The 15,619-nt window shown below is 40.8% G+C and overlaps 2 protein-coding genes across 2 annotated transcripts; one reads left to right on the forward strand and one right to left on the reverse strand.

The window, feature by feature from the left end:
- Nucleotides 1-7,973: 7,973 nt before the first annotated feature.
- On the reverse strand, nt 7,974-10,483 carry LOC133478379 (vesicle transport protein GOT1B-like). The gene is made up of 6 exons (XM_061774384.1): nt 10,109-10,483; nt 9,302-9,393; nt 9,053-9,231; nt 8,891-8,972; nt 8,449-8,481; nt 7,974-8,388 (listed from the first exon to the last, which is right to left on the reverse strand). Exons 1-6 carry the CDS (start codon nt 10,131-10,133, stop codon nt 8,377-8,379), a joined length of 423 nt encoding a protein of 140 aa, XP_061630368.1. The 5' UTR covers nt 10,134-10,483; the 3' UTR covers nt 7,974-8,376.
- Nucleotides 10,484-10,669: 186 nt separating this feature from the next.
- On the forward strand, nt 10,670-15,495 carry slc35b4 (solute carrier family 35 member B4). Its single transcript, XM_061774383.1, has 10 exons — nt 10,670-10,893; nt 11,466-11,579; nt 11,663-11,765; nt 11,941-11,990; nt 12,067-12,148; nt 12,303-12,363; nt 13,474-13,583; nt 13,696-13,771; nt 14,814-14,889; nt 14,970-15,495. Exons 1-10 carry the CDS (start codon nt 10,817-10,819, stop codon nt 15,196-15,198), a joined length of 978 nt encoding a protein of 325 aa, XP_061630367.1. The 5' UTR covers nt 10,670-10,816; the 3' UTR covers nt 15,199-15,495.
- Nucleotides 15,496-15,619: the final 124 nt, after the last annotated feature.

Below are 15,619 nucleotides of genomic sequence, written 5' to 3' on the forward strand. Positions count from 1 at the left end.
ATGATTTTCACTTTCAAAAGTATCATCTACATTAAGTTGAAAGAAAAGAAACTATTTGGGTTGTGAGGAAGAAAAAAAAAAAAAAAGGTTTAGCACAATCGTGGTCTAACTTGAAACATCCATCAAATCTACCAATATTTCATGAAAGATGATAAATATCAAGCATCGCTTACCTTTTGTGTCTTCTATCAATGTGTGAGTTTCCCTTTAGTGGGCTATTTTTGTGTGCGGTGAAGCCTGGTGACACAAACAAGCGTGGCCATCTTGAAAATGGGAGTTGGCTCAGTGTTGCACTGATTAATCAGGAAAAGTGCTGCCCCTTATATGTGGAAAGTTTGCATTTTCAATGGGCTTGATGCCGCTCAGTATGATTAGGGTTGCCGAAAAGAAAAAAAAACAAAACAACTGGGATTTAAAAAAAATAAAAGTGTGGCGTGACAGTGGTCTAACGTCAAACATTTGTCAGATATATCAAGATTTCATGAATGATGATAAATAACAAGCACTGTCTGTATTAATCTGTGAACCTTGCTATCTGGGATGTTTTTTTTTGTTTTTTTTTATGTTGCACCGGCGGATCCCGAAAAGTGCTGAGTTCAATAAAGGATTGTGCTCTATATGTCGAAACTGGAACTAAACCTTGATTTAGACCAGTATTTGCCCGGACGACGGGCCTTTTCTGCACTTAAAGGGCAACTGTGCTGTTTTAAAACCAACTTCAAGCTGGCAGGTTAGCACAAGGCTGCGGCGGGGGGGGGGAATAATAATAATTTCCACCCCTTCGCTCAGAAACAGGACATTATTTCGAATTGACATCAATTATGATTATGATTCAGTTACTAGTTTGGTCCGCAACATCGGTGAGAAAATGGGGCAGCAAAGCTGATCATTCTTTCCAAAGCATCAGCAAAATGTCTTCTTTTCATTCAACGCAAAGATAATCAGTCCGCTTTCGCAGAGCACGACGGCAATCGGACAATATTTACCGTTCAGAGGCTGAAATTGAAGTTAAAACGAGAGCTCGAAACGATTCATCGGCGATGAATTTAAGAATCGATTAACTGTGGCGCCTGTGCGAATACGCGGGGCTCCACTGTATACGGACAACAACAAACAATTCTTCAAAATGACCAAAATGGAGCTCGCCCACTGTAGTTCTCAAAGTCTCAATTGAGTGACGAGCGTCACCTGCTCAAAGAATCGGAACTGATTGCAAACACGGATGATCCGATTAGCCCTAACAAGATAAGAATAGTGTACTGATACTCTGCTTCTATCGAGCTTTCAGCTGTGGCACTTAACGTGCATGAGCGAGATGTTACCTTGGAACAAGTGGACGGTTATTATTCTTGGGGGGGGGGGGGACAGAGTTGTTATTTTCTGCATATTTCCACCACCCAAAGCTGCTACGATGTACTGTATCTCTTCCGGAAACGCGCTGCATGGGCCACAGAAGACTGCATGAGCTTTGCCTTTCAACCATGAGACACTTTCTTTTCTTTCTTCCACGTTTTATTCTGAGCATAGTTTTGGGGAAAAGACAAGCCTGGCTTCCATTTGCGACCCCCCTTGCTGGAGCTGTGACGTCATCGCACGGACGCCGGCGGGGTTTCCGGCGTGGCGTCCGTTCAGGGTTTCGCTGGCAACAACAACAAAAAAAACAAAAAAAAAAAAAACGACAAAAAAAAACAAAAAAAGGCGAGCGAGGACGTTTAAGGGCTACTTCCTCACACTGAACTCTCTCCGATAAAAAGAAGGAGGGGGGGAAAAAAAGACGACAACGCTTTGTCCTTCGGGGAGTTTGCCGTTTTGCAGATGTGACGCACTTTGGAGCGAAAAAAAAAACAAGAACAAAAAACAAAAAAAACAACAAAAAAAAACAACTTTGGAAGTGTTCTTTTCACGCCCCAAGCAAAGCGAACTGATTGTATCCAAGCACCATTTGTCATGTTGTGTTTACGGAGGATTATGCTGCCGTGTGTGAAGACAGAGGCATGGTCTGTGATCTATGCAAGGGTACTCGTTCCTTTTTTGGCTCGGTTGGTTGATTATATCACGTATGAGTTCATCTTCTATTTACGCCAATAAATTTTTAAGGATCAGCTGGTGTTTAGTTGTTTTTAAGTGGTTCGAAAAGACACACTGGAAGCGGGAGGAAAATATTGTCGAATAACCCGGGGGAAAAAAATTAGAATAAAATTGCCAGAAAGGAAAATCATCGCGGAGAAAAAGTTGCAATAGTACAACAAAAAATTGTGTTATGTGGTGAAAGAGAAAAATAACAATATTTTGGGAAAAACTTGTAACATGAAGAGATAAGTGTTGGAATCACCTTTTTTTTTTTTTTAAAGTTACAAATAAAATGGAGACAAACATTTTTTAATGCTACAGGGAAAAAATTACATTACAAGATAATATCATTGTCCCGCGTGGAAACAAAATGCAATCTTACAAAAATTTGTAGTTGCTATATTACAAGAAAGAAGTCATAATATTTTCAGAAACACGTTTGTCGCAAAAATACATTTGTAATGTTATAAGGAAAAAAGTGTTGAGACACAAATAAAAAGTAACAGGAAAAAAAAAACTATATTATTAAAAAAAAAAAAAATTTTACAAATTAAAAGTTGTTGTATTACAAGAAAAAACATACTTTGAAAAAAAATTGTTATTTTATAAGAATACATTTCCATTTTTCATAGAAAAAAAAATTTCAACTGTGTAAATTTATGTGATAAAAGACAAAAGACATATAACAAGAAAAATTTAATATTTGAGGTAAAGTCATATCGTGAGAAGATTTTCCTACACCACAAAGAAAAAGTAAAACAGGATAAAAGTTGCAATATAACGAGAATAAAGTTGAAATGTTAAAAGAAAAAAGAAAAAATTGTAACATTACATGATTAATTTATACAATTGTATGATTTTATCACTTAAAGGTTGCTCTAGTACCTCAAAATAAAATCATATGATTAGGATATAAAAACGTGTAATGTTACAAGAACACATTTGTCATGTTATAGCATCGTTGTAATGTTATGAGAAAAATGTTGCAATATTACATGTAAGCTGTGATGAAAGAGAAAATATGAGGGAAAAAAAGGTTGTAATGTGAGAACAAAAATTGAAAGACTACAAAACATCGTGTTGTTCCACAAATACAAAGTTACATGAAATAAAAATTGGATATTAAAAGATGGTAACATGAAAAACAATGTCACAACGTTACACTGAAAAGAAATTGCAATGTCAAAAAAAACAAAACATTTTACAGATTAAAAGTTGCTATATTACAAGAAGAAAAGTCATATTAGGAGAAAAGATAAGAATACAATTATAATATGCGGAAAAAAGTTGTAATGTTGCAAGTCAAAAACTTTTACCGAAAATGGTAATTACAAGATAAAAATTGTAATGTCACAAAAAAATGATGTCATTTTCCAAATTAAAAGTTGCTATTTTACAAGAAAAAAAGTCCGAAATTTAGGGGAAGAAATTGCAATGTTTACACAAATAAGGTCGGAATGTTACAAGGAAAAACCTCGAAGGTTTTGAGGCTTGACGCCGCGGTGCCGCTAAACGTGGCTCACTGCCTAGCGGCTAACGTGCTAAGCTAGTTGTGAGAATGCCCTATTCAGGAATGACAACTCTCGTTAGCTCCACCGGCGTTATCGCGCTCCTTCATCTTTGAGGCCTCCGTCAGCGTTTTTTGGCCTCTCGGCAGCATTTCAAACGATCAATACTCAAAATGTACTCGTATCGATCACCACTCCACGCAACTCACCGACTAACTCACAGCCGTCCGCATGAAATATTCAGCTCGATTTCTGCCACTTGTTTAGCCAAGCTAGCGCCCGAGATGTTGACGCTGATTCATTGAGGGCAAAAGCTTGAGTACAATTACAGATATTCGTGTCTCTGGCAAGTACATGAAATAGAGCCACTAATCGCATTACTGTGATTCAACAAAAAAATACATTTTAAAAATGAACAAAGAAGACCAAAAAAAAATCGGTTCGGTAACAGGGCTGTGGCAAAATTTTACCTCCCCCCCCCATCCCCAGTCATTGTTGTAATATCATCAAATATAGAGAAAAATTAATGAGTGAACTTACTGTGAAAGTGTGAATTTAAACTTTTTTTTGTTTTGTTTTTACAAAGTAAATAAACTTGAAGTAAAGTTGGAATAGCAACTCTGAAGCAATGGATATTTGATATAGATACAGGTTTTGGAGCAACACATGCTGCCATCCAAGCAACGTGTTTATTTCAGCAAGACGATCCAACATTCTGCACGTGTTCCAACGGCGAGGCTACTACTAGACGACGAGACTGGAACTGTCAGCAGTCCAGACCTGTCTGCAGACGCATTATGAAGTCCAAAATACCACAACGGAGACCCTGGGACTGTTGAGCAACTCAAGTTGTACATGAGTGTCCTCGCTTCCCAAACGCTGACTGAGTGCCCAGCTTTTTTTCCCAACCTGTTGTAGGCATCAAATTCAGAATGTTTCAATATTTGCAACCATTTGAACACAAACTATCTTGTCTTTGTAGCGCATTCAACCGAATGTGGGTTGAAAAGGATTTGCAAATCATTTGTGTTCTGTCTTTATTCGCGTTTTTCCCAACGCCCCTACTTGACTGGAATTGGAGTTGATGCAGCGACTTTAGGATGAAGGTTTAGGATGGATGCATTTGAGGAGACGCGGCCATGCGGGCAGAATATGTGGGCACGCACTCGCACGCGTACCAGGTGGCAAAATGATTCATTCCTACTTGCGCTGACGCTGTGAGAACATCAGACAGCAGATGGTGAGTGTCTCTCTCGCTTCCTCTTTCTGTACGCTGACCTCAACGCAAAGTGAAGCGCGTCCTCTTGCTCGTCCTCCGCAAACGCACCACTGCTCACTCCGACGAGACAGACAGGCAGACGGACGGACGTGTTGCGATACCATTTGGATTCCTCCCGTGACCAAGCTCTGTATCGCAAAACGCTCAAATCATCTTTGCCCATTCAAATGGACGCCCGTCTGCCGCCGTAGGAGAGCGGCGCCAACCACTCCTTGTGTGTTTTTGACATACTTGGCAAATAAAGATGATTCAGATTCTGATTCTGATTCTGATCATTGGAAATGCTATCAATCCGTTCCAGCTCTGCCAAAAAAAACGTCAAAATGTGTTGCTTTTTTTTTTTTTTTTTTTTTTGCACAGTATAAAAACGCACAGTGATAACATTTGCTCTTGACCTGCAAAAAAAAAAAAAAAGGATAATGCGAGCACAACACGCAGAGAACGGATGGATGACTGCCGTGCTTCCTGCAGCGTCTCCATGTTAACAACGTTACAAATCATTTTTAAAAATAAAATAAAAGTGCTTAGCAGGCGCTATTGGATCGGCCATGCTGGAAAAGCCAAAAGCCCCCATGGGCCCGGCGACGACGTCCCCCCCCCGAACTCCTTGCCCCCTTTCTGTCCGAGCTCCCCCACCCTCGCTGAGCCACTTCCTGTTTACATTACCTCCATCGGGGTGGGCTGCTGACACACTTGTTTAATAATTAAGGGCACGGCCATCATTTCCGGGCGCGCAAATGCTCTCGAGAAGGCGAGCGGGGCGGCGGGGCGGCCCGGCAGCCGTGGCGGGACCAGGTTACTCACAATTAGCCATCAGGACCACTTGCAACATTTTATATTTTTGGGGTAAATTGCAGATTTTCAAGCGATTGTTTGTGATGGGTTTTTTCGGTGTACAAACAAAACCCTATTTTGAGTGTAGTACCACTTTGTGCCACAACATGGCGGACAGCAGCACTGAGCTCTACTGGAAGACATGCAGCAATTAATTAACAGCAAGCAGAAGAGGCAGAGAAGGCTGTGAGTATTTTTGTCTGCTCTGTTTGTGTGCGTCGCTGCGCCACGTGTCTGAACGTTTACAATCAGTGAAACATCGATGCGCATTTCTGTTAGCCCGTCTATGGCGTTTCATTTTACTTACGCTTGCATATCTTCCAGGGGAGCTCAGTGCTGCCTGAAATTTTATGGCAAAAAAAAGAAAAATGTCTCCAGAGGGCGGACGCTTACGAAGCAACTCACCGGCACGCAAACGTTTTCGTGGGGAGATGCCAGAAAAATACGGTCCCGCCGGATACAAACATCCAGCAATAGCAACATTGAAAAACAATGTAACTCATCAAAACAAGTTTGTGCATCATGATTTCATGTTTTGGTTCAATGGGTCTCCTTCTGCTGCGCGCGCCTTGGACACGAGGGGGCAGTATAACACAGACATCCATATAGATATACAGTATTGCATGCGCAGTTGATGGTACTGTAACAGGAAAGGTGGAAAACAAGAAAAGATCACATTGAAGCACAAATGTATTAATTTTTTTATTTATTGTTTATTTCCTCCTGACTGCGGCGCGCTGCGGCACTGAGACGCCAACGTCACCGTCAGCAACAACAACATTAAGGAGCACTTAATTCCCCTATTTAAAGATCATTTTTTTTCATGTAATATTGTAATTTTTTGAGATGGTGAATGTAGGATTTGATTTTCTCTAAGCCATAATCATCTAAATAAATCAATACATAAAGACATAAATACACAAATAAAATATTTTACTGTTTATTTTTTAAAAATCTGTACAATAGTTTTCATTGAACCACTGAATGAAATGAACTTATCAATGATATTGCAACATTCCAATTATTATTAGTATTTTTTTTTAATCTGCATGATAGGAGTTACCCTTTTTTAATTCAATAAACTTTTCAATAATATTCTAATTTATTGAGTGGCACCTTTATATTTAGATTACATTTGTTTTGTTTTTGAAATATGATGATTTTTTTTCTATCTTAAACATAAATACAAATATTTTCTTTCTATCATATTCTAATTTAGTGAGAAAAAGAAAGTTGGAAAAAAACAGTCACCGCCGTGATTGGCAGCCACTGCGAAAACCGACGTTTGTCATTAATCGCACACACGCGGAGCAAGTTGTGAGGTGTGTGGGGACGTCACAGCTTGATGTGACGACAGTGCGTAGGCGGCGGTGGTGGGAAGTAACCAAGTACACATTCTTATTTCATTTATCGGACACATGACATGCTTCGTTTTCATGTTTGTCTCCTGAAATGAAGTAAATAACATTTTCCCGTGATATTTCGACCTACGTTCTTTGTTGTTGCAATGAAGCCACGTTGAAAACGTTTTGCTTTGCTCTCGTTTAGTTCATTAAAGTGCGCCTTGCTGTTTGTGAGACACACAAACAGACGTGATTGATTTCCTAATGGACCAGACAAGGTGATAAGAAAATTAAGAAATGGTATTTTTAAATGACCGTTTCAATATTAAGCTCAGTTTTTTTTTTTTTTTTTATATTTTTGGAATGAAAATTAGTCTTGCGTTGGACACAACATACTGTAAGTGTGATTAATCACAGAAGACCCAAGCTGTTGTATTGTTCCAACATAGTATAAATACTGCATGTAATATCTAACAAACTAAATATTGCTGAGCTTGGAATGTTAGAACAGAAAATGGCTTGATGAATAAATGGAAAGATCCACAGACACAAAAAATGCCATGGAAAGCCTATTAGAACAGCTGAACTTGATTTAGGGTTGATCAGAGGTCTTTTAAATGGCGACGTGTGTGGCACTCGTTTGCACGATGGATTCTGAAAACAGCCACATCCCCAAGTTCGGAGAGGGTGTGCGCACTTGTGCAACCCCATCATCTAAGTTGTTTATTTCCCTCTCAAAAAAAAACCAAATAAATCAGTTGAGTTGTAAAGGTTAAAGGTCACATTAAAGGTGGAAAAAGTTTCAAAATGATGTAGCTTGGTCTCAATTTTTATATTATAAATGTGCCATTTGAACAGGGGTGTGTGTAGACCTTTTACATCCACAGTAGAAAGGTTGACAGACCCATGAGATGAGAAGATATTAAGATTTATATAAGATTTTTTTTTAAAAGAGACTTTATTTCAAGCCTGCACTTACAAAAAATGACAGTAACACAAATATCATTTCATACGCCTGCAGTTTAAGACTTGCACAGTATTTCAACAATATCGTAACATTTGGCTCACTGTACGATGGAGAAAAAATATATAGATTTTTTAAAAGTCACAACATTTGGAAAGAAAAAGACATGCTTTTCAGAGGAAAGCGCCGTCTTCTTGAAGGTCGACGAAAATTCCACCGCGTTTTCCGGAATCTTGCATCGGTCGGACCAGCAGTCCCGATTGGGATCGGTCCACAAATAACAGACAGCAAACCAGACGCAGTCCACAGGCAATGGCGTCAAAAAAATTGAAGAAAAAGGTTTCCTCTTTATTGAGGAAAGCTGTATGAAGTGTCCGATCAGTCACAGCTCTGGAGTGGCAAAAACAAAATAAATAGTAAAAAAATAATCATAATTTTATGTTGTTATACCATATTGTTGCTCTCGCCGATTTTATCCACCAGCTGAAAGAGAAGAAGACACAAGGTCAATAAAGACTAGAAATCTAACTACAGTATTTGATGCAAACAAATGATGAAAAACTTTGTAGGTGTGGATGAAAGTTTCGGCCAGCTTGTCTGTGAAATTCAAGCTTCTACCCAACTGTAATGACTAGCCAATGCCAGTAGATGGCGGCGTTGCATCGCTTTGCATTTAAGAGCGGCACATCTTTTGGGTTGAAGATTAAGAATCGGCGGCGAAACTACTGCCGAGTAGGACTTTATGCCACCACAAAAATGATTACTAATTAATACTAAACTAATTAAAACGTTTTCTTAGAAAAAATAACAGATGCTTCGATTATTAAAACGAGCGTGAGTTGCAGCCCTACGACCAACTACGTTTTTGCTTTGTGTGGCTCGGGATACTTGCCGTCCTGATGCCCGGTAAACTGAGCAACGAGCCGAGCACCGGGATTCGTCTGATGAAGCCCACCGCCACCGGGAAGAATCCTCTGTGAGAACCAGACAGGGTAAAAATTGAGGAGAATGGACACTGCGACAGATTAAAACGAGCATGCCTTTAAAAATGGACCTAAATAAGAGGAAGAAGCCGTAGATCTCCAGAAGGACGCCGATGATGGGCCAGCCAATCAGAACCACAAACACTCCTCCCAGGAAAAAGCCGGTGGCTTTGGCTTTGTGTCTCTGGAAGAAGAATCGGAACGTTCGCTCCAGGCCGATGACAAAGGACAAACCCGAGAGGAACAGAATCTGAAAGGACGTAAAAGTCGAAGATGAGGACCACAGTTGTGTGACTCGCATCACTTTGAGATCGACTCACGTTTCCGATAGCCAAGAGAGCTTTGTCAAAAAAGAGCATCATCCCGAAGACGAGGAAAAACACACCAAACCCCGTCAGCCCCATTCCAATTTCTGGAAGAAAATGGCGCACGACAAAAACATGAATCGTATCGACACATCCGTACATGCACATACGCATCTATGCCGGTTTAGGTCAGCAAAAAGCTAGCAGACTCACAATTTCATATGGTTTGTTTGAACATTTACACTGTTTAATTCTCCTTTGATTTATGGGTCATTATTTATTTACAGTGAACTTGGAGTGCCAAATAACAGCTTGAAGCAAGCACGCCGTGCCTCCTTTTTGAGCGGTGAGAAAGTGAGAACATGGGCTAGGAATAATTTGAAAAGCATCTTTTAATAAGTTTGAATGTGTTTAAAGTGTGCTGGGGGTTACAACCATATCAAAAACTCGACTTTTGGTCTCTTGATCTCAGATTTGCACTTATTGCGGTTTGGTCTGCAACGTGATAAACGGCGGTTCACTGTTGTAGATTAAATATCGGGGTGCAAAAACAAATTGTACACTAACAGATAGCCCTCATAATTAAAACATCACATACGCATTACCTAAAAAGAATGACTAAATATACAATATTGAGTCTTATTTTCAAATGTGTAACATTAATAACGTAGGACTGTAGCATCTTTTACTTCCTACTTTTCAGTGACATCACGAGGCTCCCAGCCAATAGCGTTTGAGTCAGATATCCCCCTGTACAAATAGCTAGACCGGCTTTTACGCCCAAATACAAACACAAAGTAGCGCGAAAGACACAGCTCTTACTTTGCGAGTCCGTGAGTGAGATCATGTTGGCCGCCGCCCGGCGGATTGAAGCCGGCGGCGATTTGGCGTTGACGTTCGGGATTAAACTGTTGATTCCTCAGGAGAGACGCTAGCTAGTGTGAGCTAGCCAACTACGTACGCCACGTCCTCGCTCGCAAAGATCGTCTATTACAGCACATGTTCGCGCTCCCACACTGATGTCAGCTCATTCACCATCCATTGTTTTGTTAAACTGTTTAACGCTACGTTGTGCAACCGTAGAGTCAGTACGATTTATTCGAATAGTCGATCAGGTTAATTAGAACGTTTGGTAGCGTGCTTCCTAAAGAAACTGCACATGCAGAGTGAGTCCCTTGCCTTAACTTAATGCGCATGCGTAGTATAATTTCGCAGTTGAGCCGACTTCAAGCTTTTTATTTTTTTAAAAGGCTGTCACCAATATTTAGACTGATTTTTTTTAAAACAAACCTAAATCTAAATTACCAGAAAATAAGGGCGAAAATGTCACATTATGCTAATTTTTCGTGTTCTTCAAGCATGAACTAAAACTCCCATGAGCCTTTGGGAACCCGGAAACGCGTATCTTATCTCATGACGTGTTTGATCGAGTTCGCAGGCGGCTGCTCGAGCGGCGTCAGATAGCAGCATGCTTCTATCAACGCTTCGCTTTTAAACCGTGAATTTGCCCACACACAAGTGTGAGCCGCCATGGGCACCGTTTTTGCCGTCCTTCTGGTGTTTGTCGGATGTTGTAGCAATGTGGTGTCTCTGGAGCTGCTTGTAAGGTTGGTGACACACGGGCGAAACAAACATGGACTTTCTGCACTTTGAACCGTGCAATGCAACACAGTAGTTAAGCGTCCAAATTCTGTATATACAGTGGTACCTCGTCTTACGTGTTTAATCGGTTCCTGTCCTCACAAATGCCTCCATTTCTATGCGATTTTATAAGGGGCGAAAAAGGCACGATATCATATAAAAACACAATTAGAGCGGTTGTAAATAATTAAACTGATACTATAAATTGTAATTACTGCACGTGCTGTGATATTCGTGTGTTGGATGTGTGCCAGTGAGGGGCGTGGCCTCGTGAGTGACGCCATAGGCTGGATTCAGGTTGGCGGGTTCGTCTGTTACGTTCCAGACCCCCCGCGATAAGTGAAAATCCGCAATACAGAAATACCTATAGAAATATGAAAAACAATAATAATTATTGGGGCAAGAAGAAATGAATGGCATTTCCATTCATTTCAATGGCAAATAGTTATGGGAAGGCAGTACGATGTTCTGCGATCTCGGGACGAAGTTTCCGTTGCTCTCCAATCAGTTTGGATCGTTCCTCGTTTGTGTTCCTCAGAGAGTTCCCCGGCTGCGGCAACATCGTCACATTTGCGCAGTTTGCGTTCATCGCGTTGGAGGGATTCGTCTTCGAAACGCGCTTGGGCACCAAGAAGCCCGTCATCCCCATCAGGTGAGCAACCCAAACGCGTGGCTGGCTTACGAATTGGCGTGACGCGGTCGCCTTGCCTGCTTCCCCCCCCCCCCCCCCGCCAGCAACTACGGGATCATGGTGACCATGTTCTTCACGGTCAGCGTGATCAACAACTACGCCCTCAACTTCAACATCGCCATGCCGCTCCACATGATCTTCAGATCGGTAAGAAACCAGCAAGAACTTCTTTCTACCACGATGTTTTCACCGTCACTAAACCTTGATGCACGGCATTTTAACGCTATGAATTAGGAAGGTAGCACTACGTATGCAAACAATAAAGAAAGTCAGTTTGTCATCCATAATGTGCCCTGTAAGTGTCCTTGTGGTCTTGTTGCAGGGGTCTCTCATCGCCAACATGATCCTGGGTATCGTCATCCTGAAGAAAAGGTATCATCATCCGTCGCGCTTTCTCCCTCCCATCTCTCCGAGTCTAAAAGCTGTCACCTCGCTCGTCTTTCCGCAGGTATTCGGTCAGCAAATATTTGTCCATCGCTTTAGTTTCCGCCGGCATCTTCATCTGCACCGTCATGTCGGCCAAGCAAGTCGTGAGTCACTCGCTCTATTCGCGCAGCAGCGTGTCAGCTGCGATGTCGCCAAACGCTCGCCGCGGGATGCAAATCTATTCAAAACGGTTTCAAGTGAACATTTTATTTTTATTTTTTTTCAAAAAGCGTTTCTTATCGTCTCGACTTTGTGCAGAATGTGGCCAACGAGGGCTCGGAGGAGGACGGCTTTTACGCCTTCGTGCGCTGGCTTGTCGGTGAGTTTGCCTGCGAGCTCCTAACTCAGGCCAAAGACCTGTCTAATATCAAACAAACACCTGAAGCAATACGTGTCATTATGAAGAGGAAAAGGTTGAAATGTTTTTAATCATCACGTTACAATATTCCATGAAAAATCTGAAAATGATGAGAATAAAGTTGCAATATTATGGGGGGGGGGAATGTAATTTCAAAATGGAAAATAAACTTGGGAGAGGGGAAAAAAAAAACATTTTTACGACAAAAAAGTTGTAATATTCGAAAAAGGAAATCAGAATATTAAGAGGAAAAAAAGTTTATATATTATGAGGATTTTTTTTTGGGGGGTCCCTTTTTACTAGAAATGCATCAGAATATTACGAGGAAAGAAGTAATTTTAAAAAGTAGTGATTTTATGAGAATACAGTTGCAATGTTAAGAGAAAAATAATCATGGGAGAAAACATTTTTGACAAAGAAAAAGTTGCAATATCACAAGAACAAAATCTGAATATGAGGAGGAAAGTTGTAATTTTAATCAAATTAAGTTGCAACATAAGGAAGATTTTTGTTCTTATTTTAAAAGAAACACAAATAATATTACCAGAAGTACATCAGAATACTATTAGGAAGGCTGTCATTTTTTTTTTAACTAAAGTAGCAATATTATAAGAAAAAATAATGGATTTCAAGAGGGGGGAAAAATAGTTTATATTGCTTTGGCGCCATCTTTTGGCATCCTGTGGTTCATGTTGAAGTGAATGGAGGAACTTCACTTAGGTTATTGCACTGTCTAATAAGAGAGGTATAGCTTTGCTGCCCTCTTGTGGCATCTGTCTTCGCAGCAGGACATGGTCTCTATCTCAAGTTTGGCTTGCGACACAAAGCAAAAGAGGAAAAAAACAAACGATCAATCTGCTGTATGCCTAATGTCACATGACCAAAGCTGAAAAACAGGATAGCTGACTTCCTGAGTATGCTACGCTAACGTACATGACTACGATTTGATGACAGGATTGTTTTGCTAAAATGTTGTTTTCTTTATGGCTGGTGTCTTACGGACAAAAGTTAGATACATTTTTTTATACAAATATGATAAAAACAAAGCCTAAACATTCATTGTCCATTCAGGAATCGCCATGTTGACCTTTGCCCTGCTCATGTCGGCACGGATGGGAATTTTCCAGGAGACGCTGTACAAGCGGTACGGAAAACACTCCAAAGAGGCTCTTTTTTATAACGTGAGTACTTTGTACAAAGGTAAAAACATCTCTTGTTTCTTATGCACACACGGGTGACAATGGTCCTCGGGTTCGTCTGATTGGCCGCCTCTTGTCTCCGTGTCCCTCGCAGCACTTCCTGCCTCTGCCGGCCTTCCTGCTCCTCTCCTCGGACATCTACAGCCACTGCGTCCACTTCAGTCACAGCAGTGAGTCGGCCACTTTGCGGCAACCCCCATTCGAAACGTAGTAACAAATACAAACAATGAGGATTTAGGAAAAGTAATTGGTTTAAAACAAGAAAGGGCTAACAACAGGGTCATTTGGGGATTTCGAAATTTGAATGTAGATCAATGAGTGCTGTAAAATACATGTTGCTTTTGAAATTGTCAGGTATGTTGTTCCAATTATATCATTCTCTTGTTACAGTTCTGAGTTTTCTTGTTGTATAAAATAAGGCAACAGACTCCATGATCATTGTTGCAGAAACAATAAAAGCAATAGCACTTTCAACACATTTAAAGTATTCCTGAGCGCCTGTTCTCACTTTATCGCTGTAGTAAATGGGAGACTATTGTTTAACAACACTTTGAGGAAGTGAAAAGAAGACTCACACTGGCCCAGTTTTCCATATAAGAGGCGAGGCGTGCTTGCTTCGAGCTGTCTTTGTCATTCCCTGTCGAAGACAGAAACCTGACCCATAAAACACGAGAATTAAACGTATATCGAAACCCCGACGTATTCAAAGAAACCATTTTGTTATGAAAATCCACAATCTTAATGCTCGTATTCACCATCATGTCAAATGCCATATATGGGCTAATGGAAATTAGCATAATGTTAAGGTATTTCTAAACCTTCAAAAAACGGTTTTAAAACACAGTGCACCAACACATACAGAGCATAGTACAACAAAATAGAATTTAAATTTCTATAGTTAAACACCCAAATGTTCAACCATTTTGTCTATTGAAAGTCTGCTAGCTTAATGCTGACATATAATGCAAACCGCCGTAGACAGGCTAACAGAAATTAGCATAGCTGCTCCTGTAAACATTTTTATGAACTGCACAGAGCAGCAACGCATACAAACAGAGCGTTCGCCAATACTGACAGGCATACGCATATTCTCTCTGGTCTGCAGGAATGATGGCTATTGCTGAAATTTGACCTGTGAAAAAGTGTAAGGTGACTTTTTATCTGATGAAGCTGCTTTTGTTTGTGCACTAAACGCATATATTCCCTCTGCAGCTCCGGCGCTCGTTCCTGTCATCCAACTGAACGTTCCAATTATGTGGCTGTACCTGCTCGCCAACGTCATCACGCAGTATCCTTTTTTGTCCACCGTCCCCGCATGTGCGGAATCCCACGTTTTGCTAGTTGTCGCCTTTCACCGCCGCCCGTCAGGTACGTGTGCATCCGCGGCGTGTTCATCCTGACCACCGAGTGCGCCTCGCTCACCGTCACCCTGGTGGTGACCCTGAGGAAGTTCCTCAGCCTCATCTTCTCCATCGTGTACTTCCAAAACCCCTTCACGGCGTGGCACTGGGCGGGCACGGCCGTGGTGTTCATGGGCACGCTGCTCTACACCGAGGTGTTGAGCCGCGTGACGGCGGCGAGGAAGAAGGCCGAGTGACAACGGCGGTTATGGACATTTTTAGATTTTATACCTGGGCACTTTTCACATCTGTTTACTCTTTTAAAACCAGTGCTGGGAAGTAACCAATTACAAATACTTTTACTGTACTTAAGTAGACCTTTCAGATATCTGTACTTTACGTGAGTATTTATTTTTCGGACCACTATTTACTTTTACTCTCTACATTTGAAAACAGATGTGTATTTTCTACCCCTCACTATTATCAAAATAGGCTTGTTACTTTTTTCCCCCCACAACATTAGCAAAGCTATGGGATCACATTTTTGGTTTGATAGCATAAAAACCGAGCAAGCACACAAACTACATGTGACATGTTGTAACATGACCTCTTTTTTTCCTTCTCCGTACAAACACTGTGTAACTTAATTAAAGAGGGAAACTATTTTGTTTTTATTGT

This window comes from Phyllopteryx taeniolatus, chromosome 5, assembly GCF_024500385.1.
Source record: "Phyllopteryx taeniolatus isolate TA_2022b chromosome 5, UOR_Ptae_1.2, whole genome shotgun sequence".
Taxonomy (NCBI): Eukaryota; Metazoa; Chordata; class Actinopteri; order Syngnathiformes; family Syngnathidae; genus Phyllopteryx; species Phyllopteryx taeniolatus.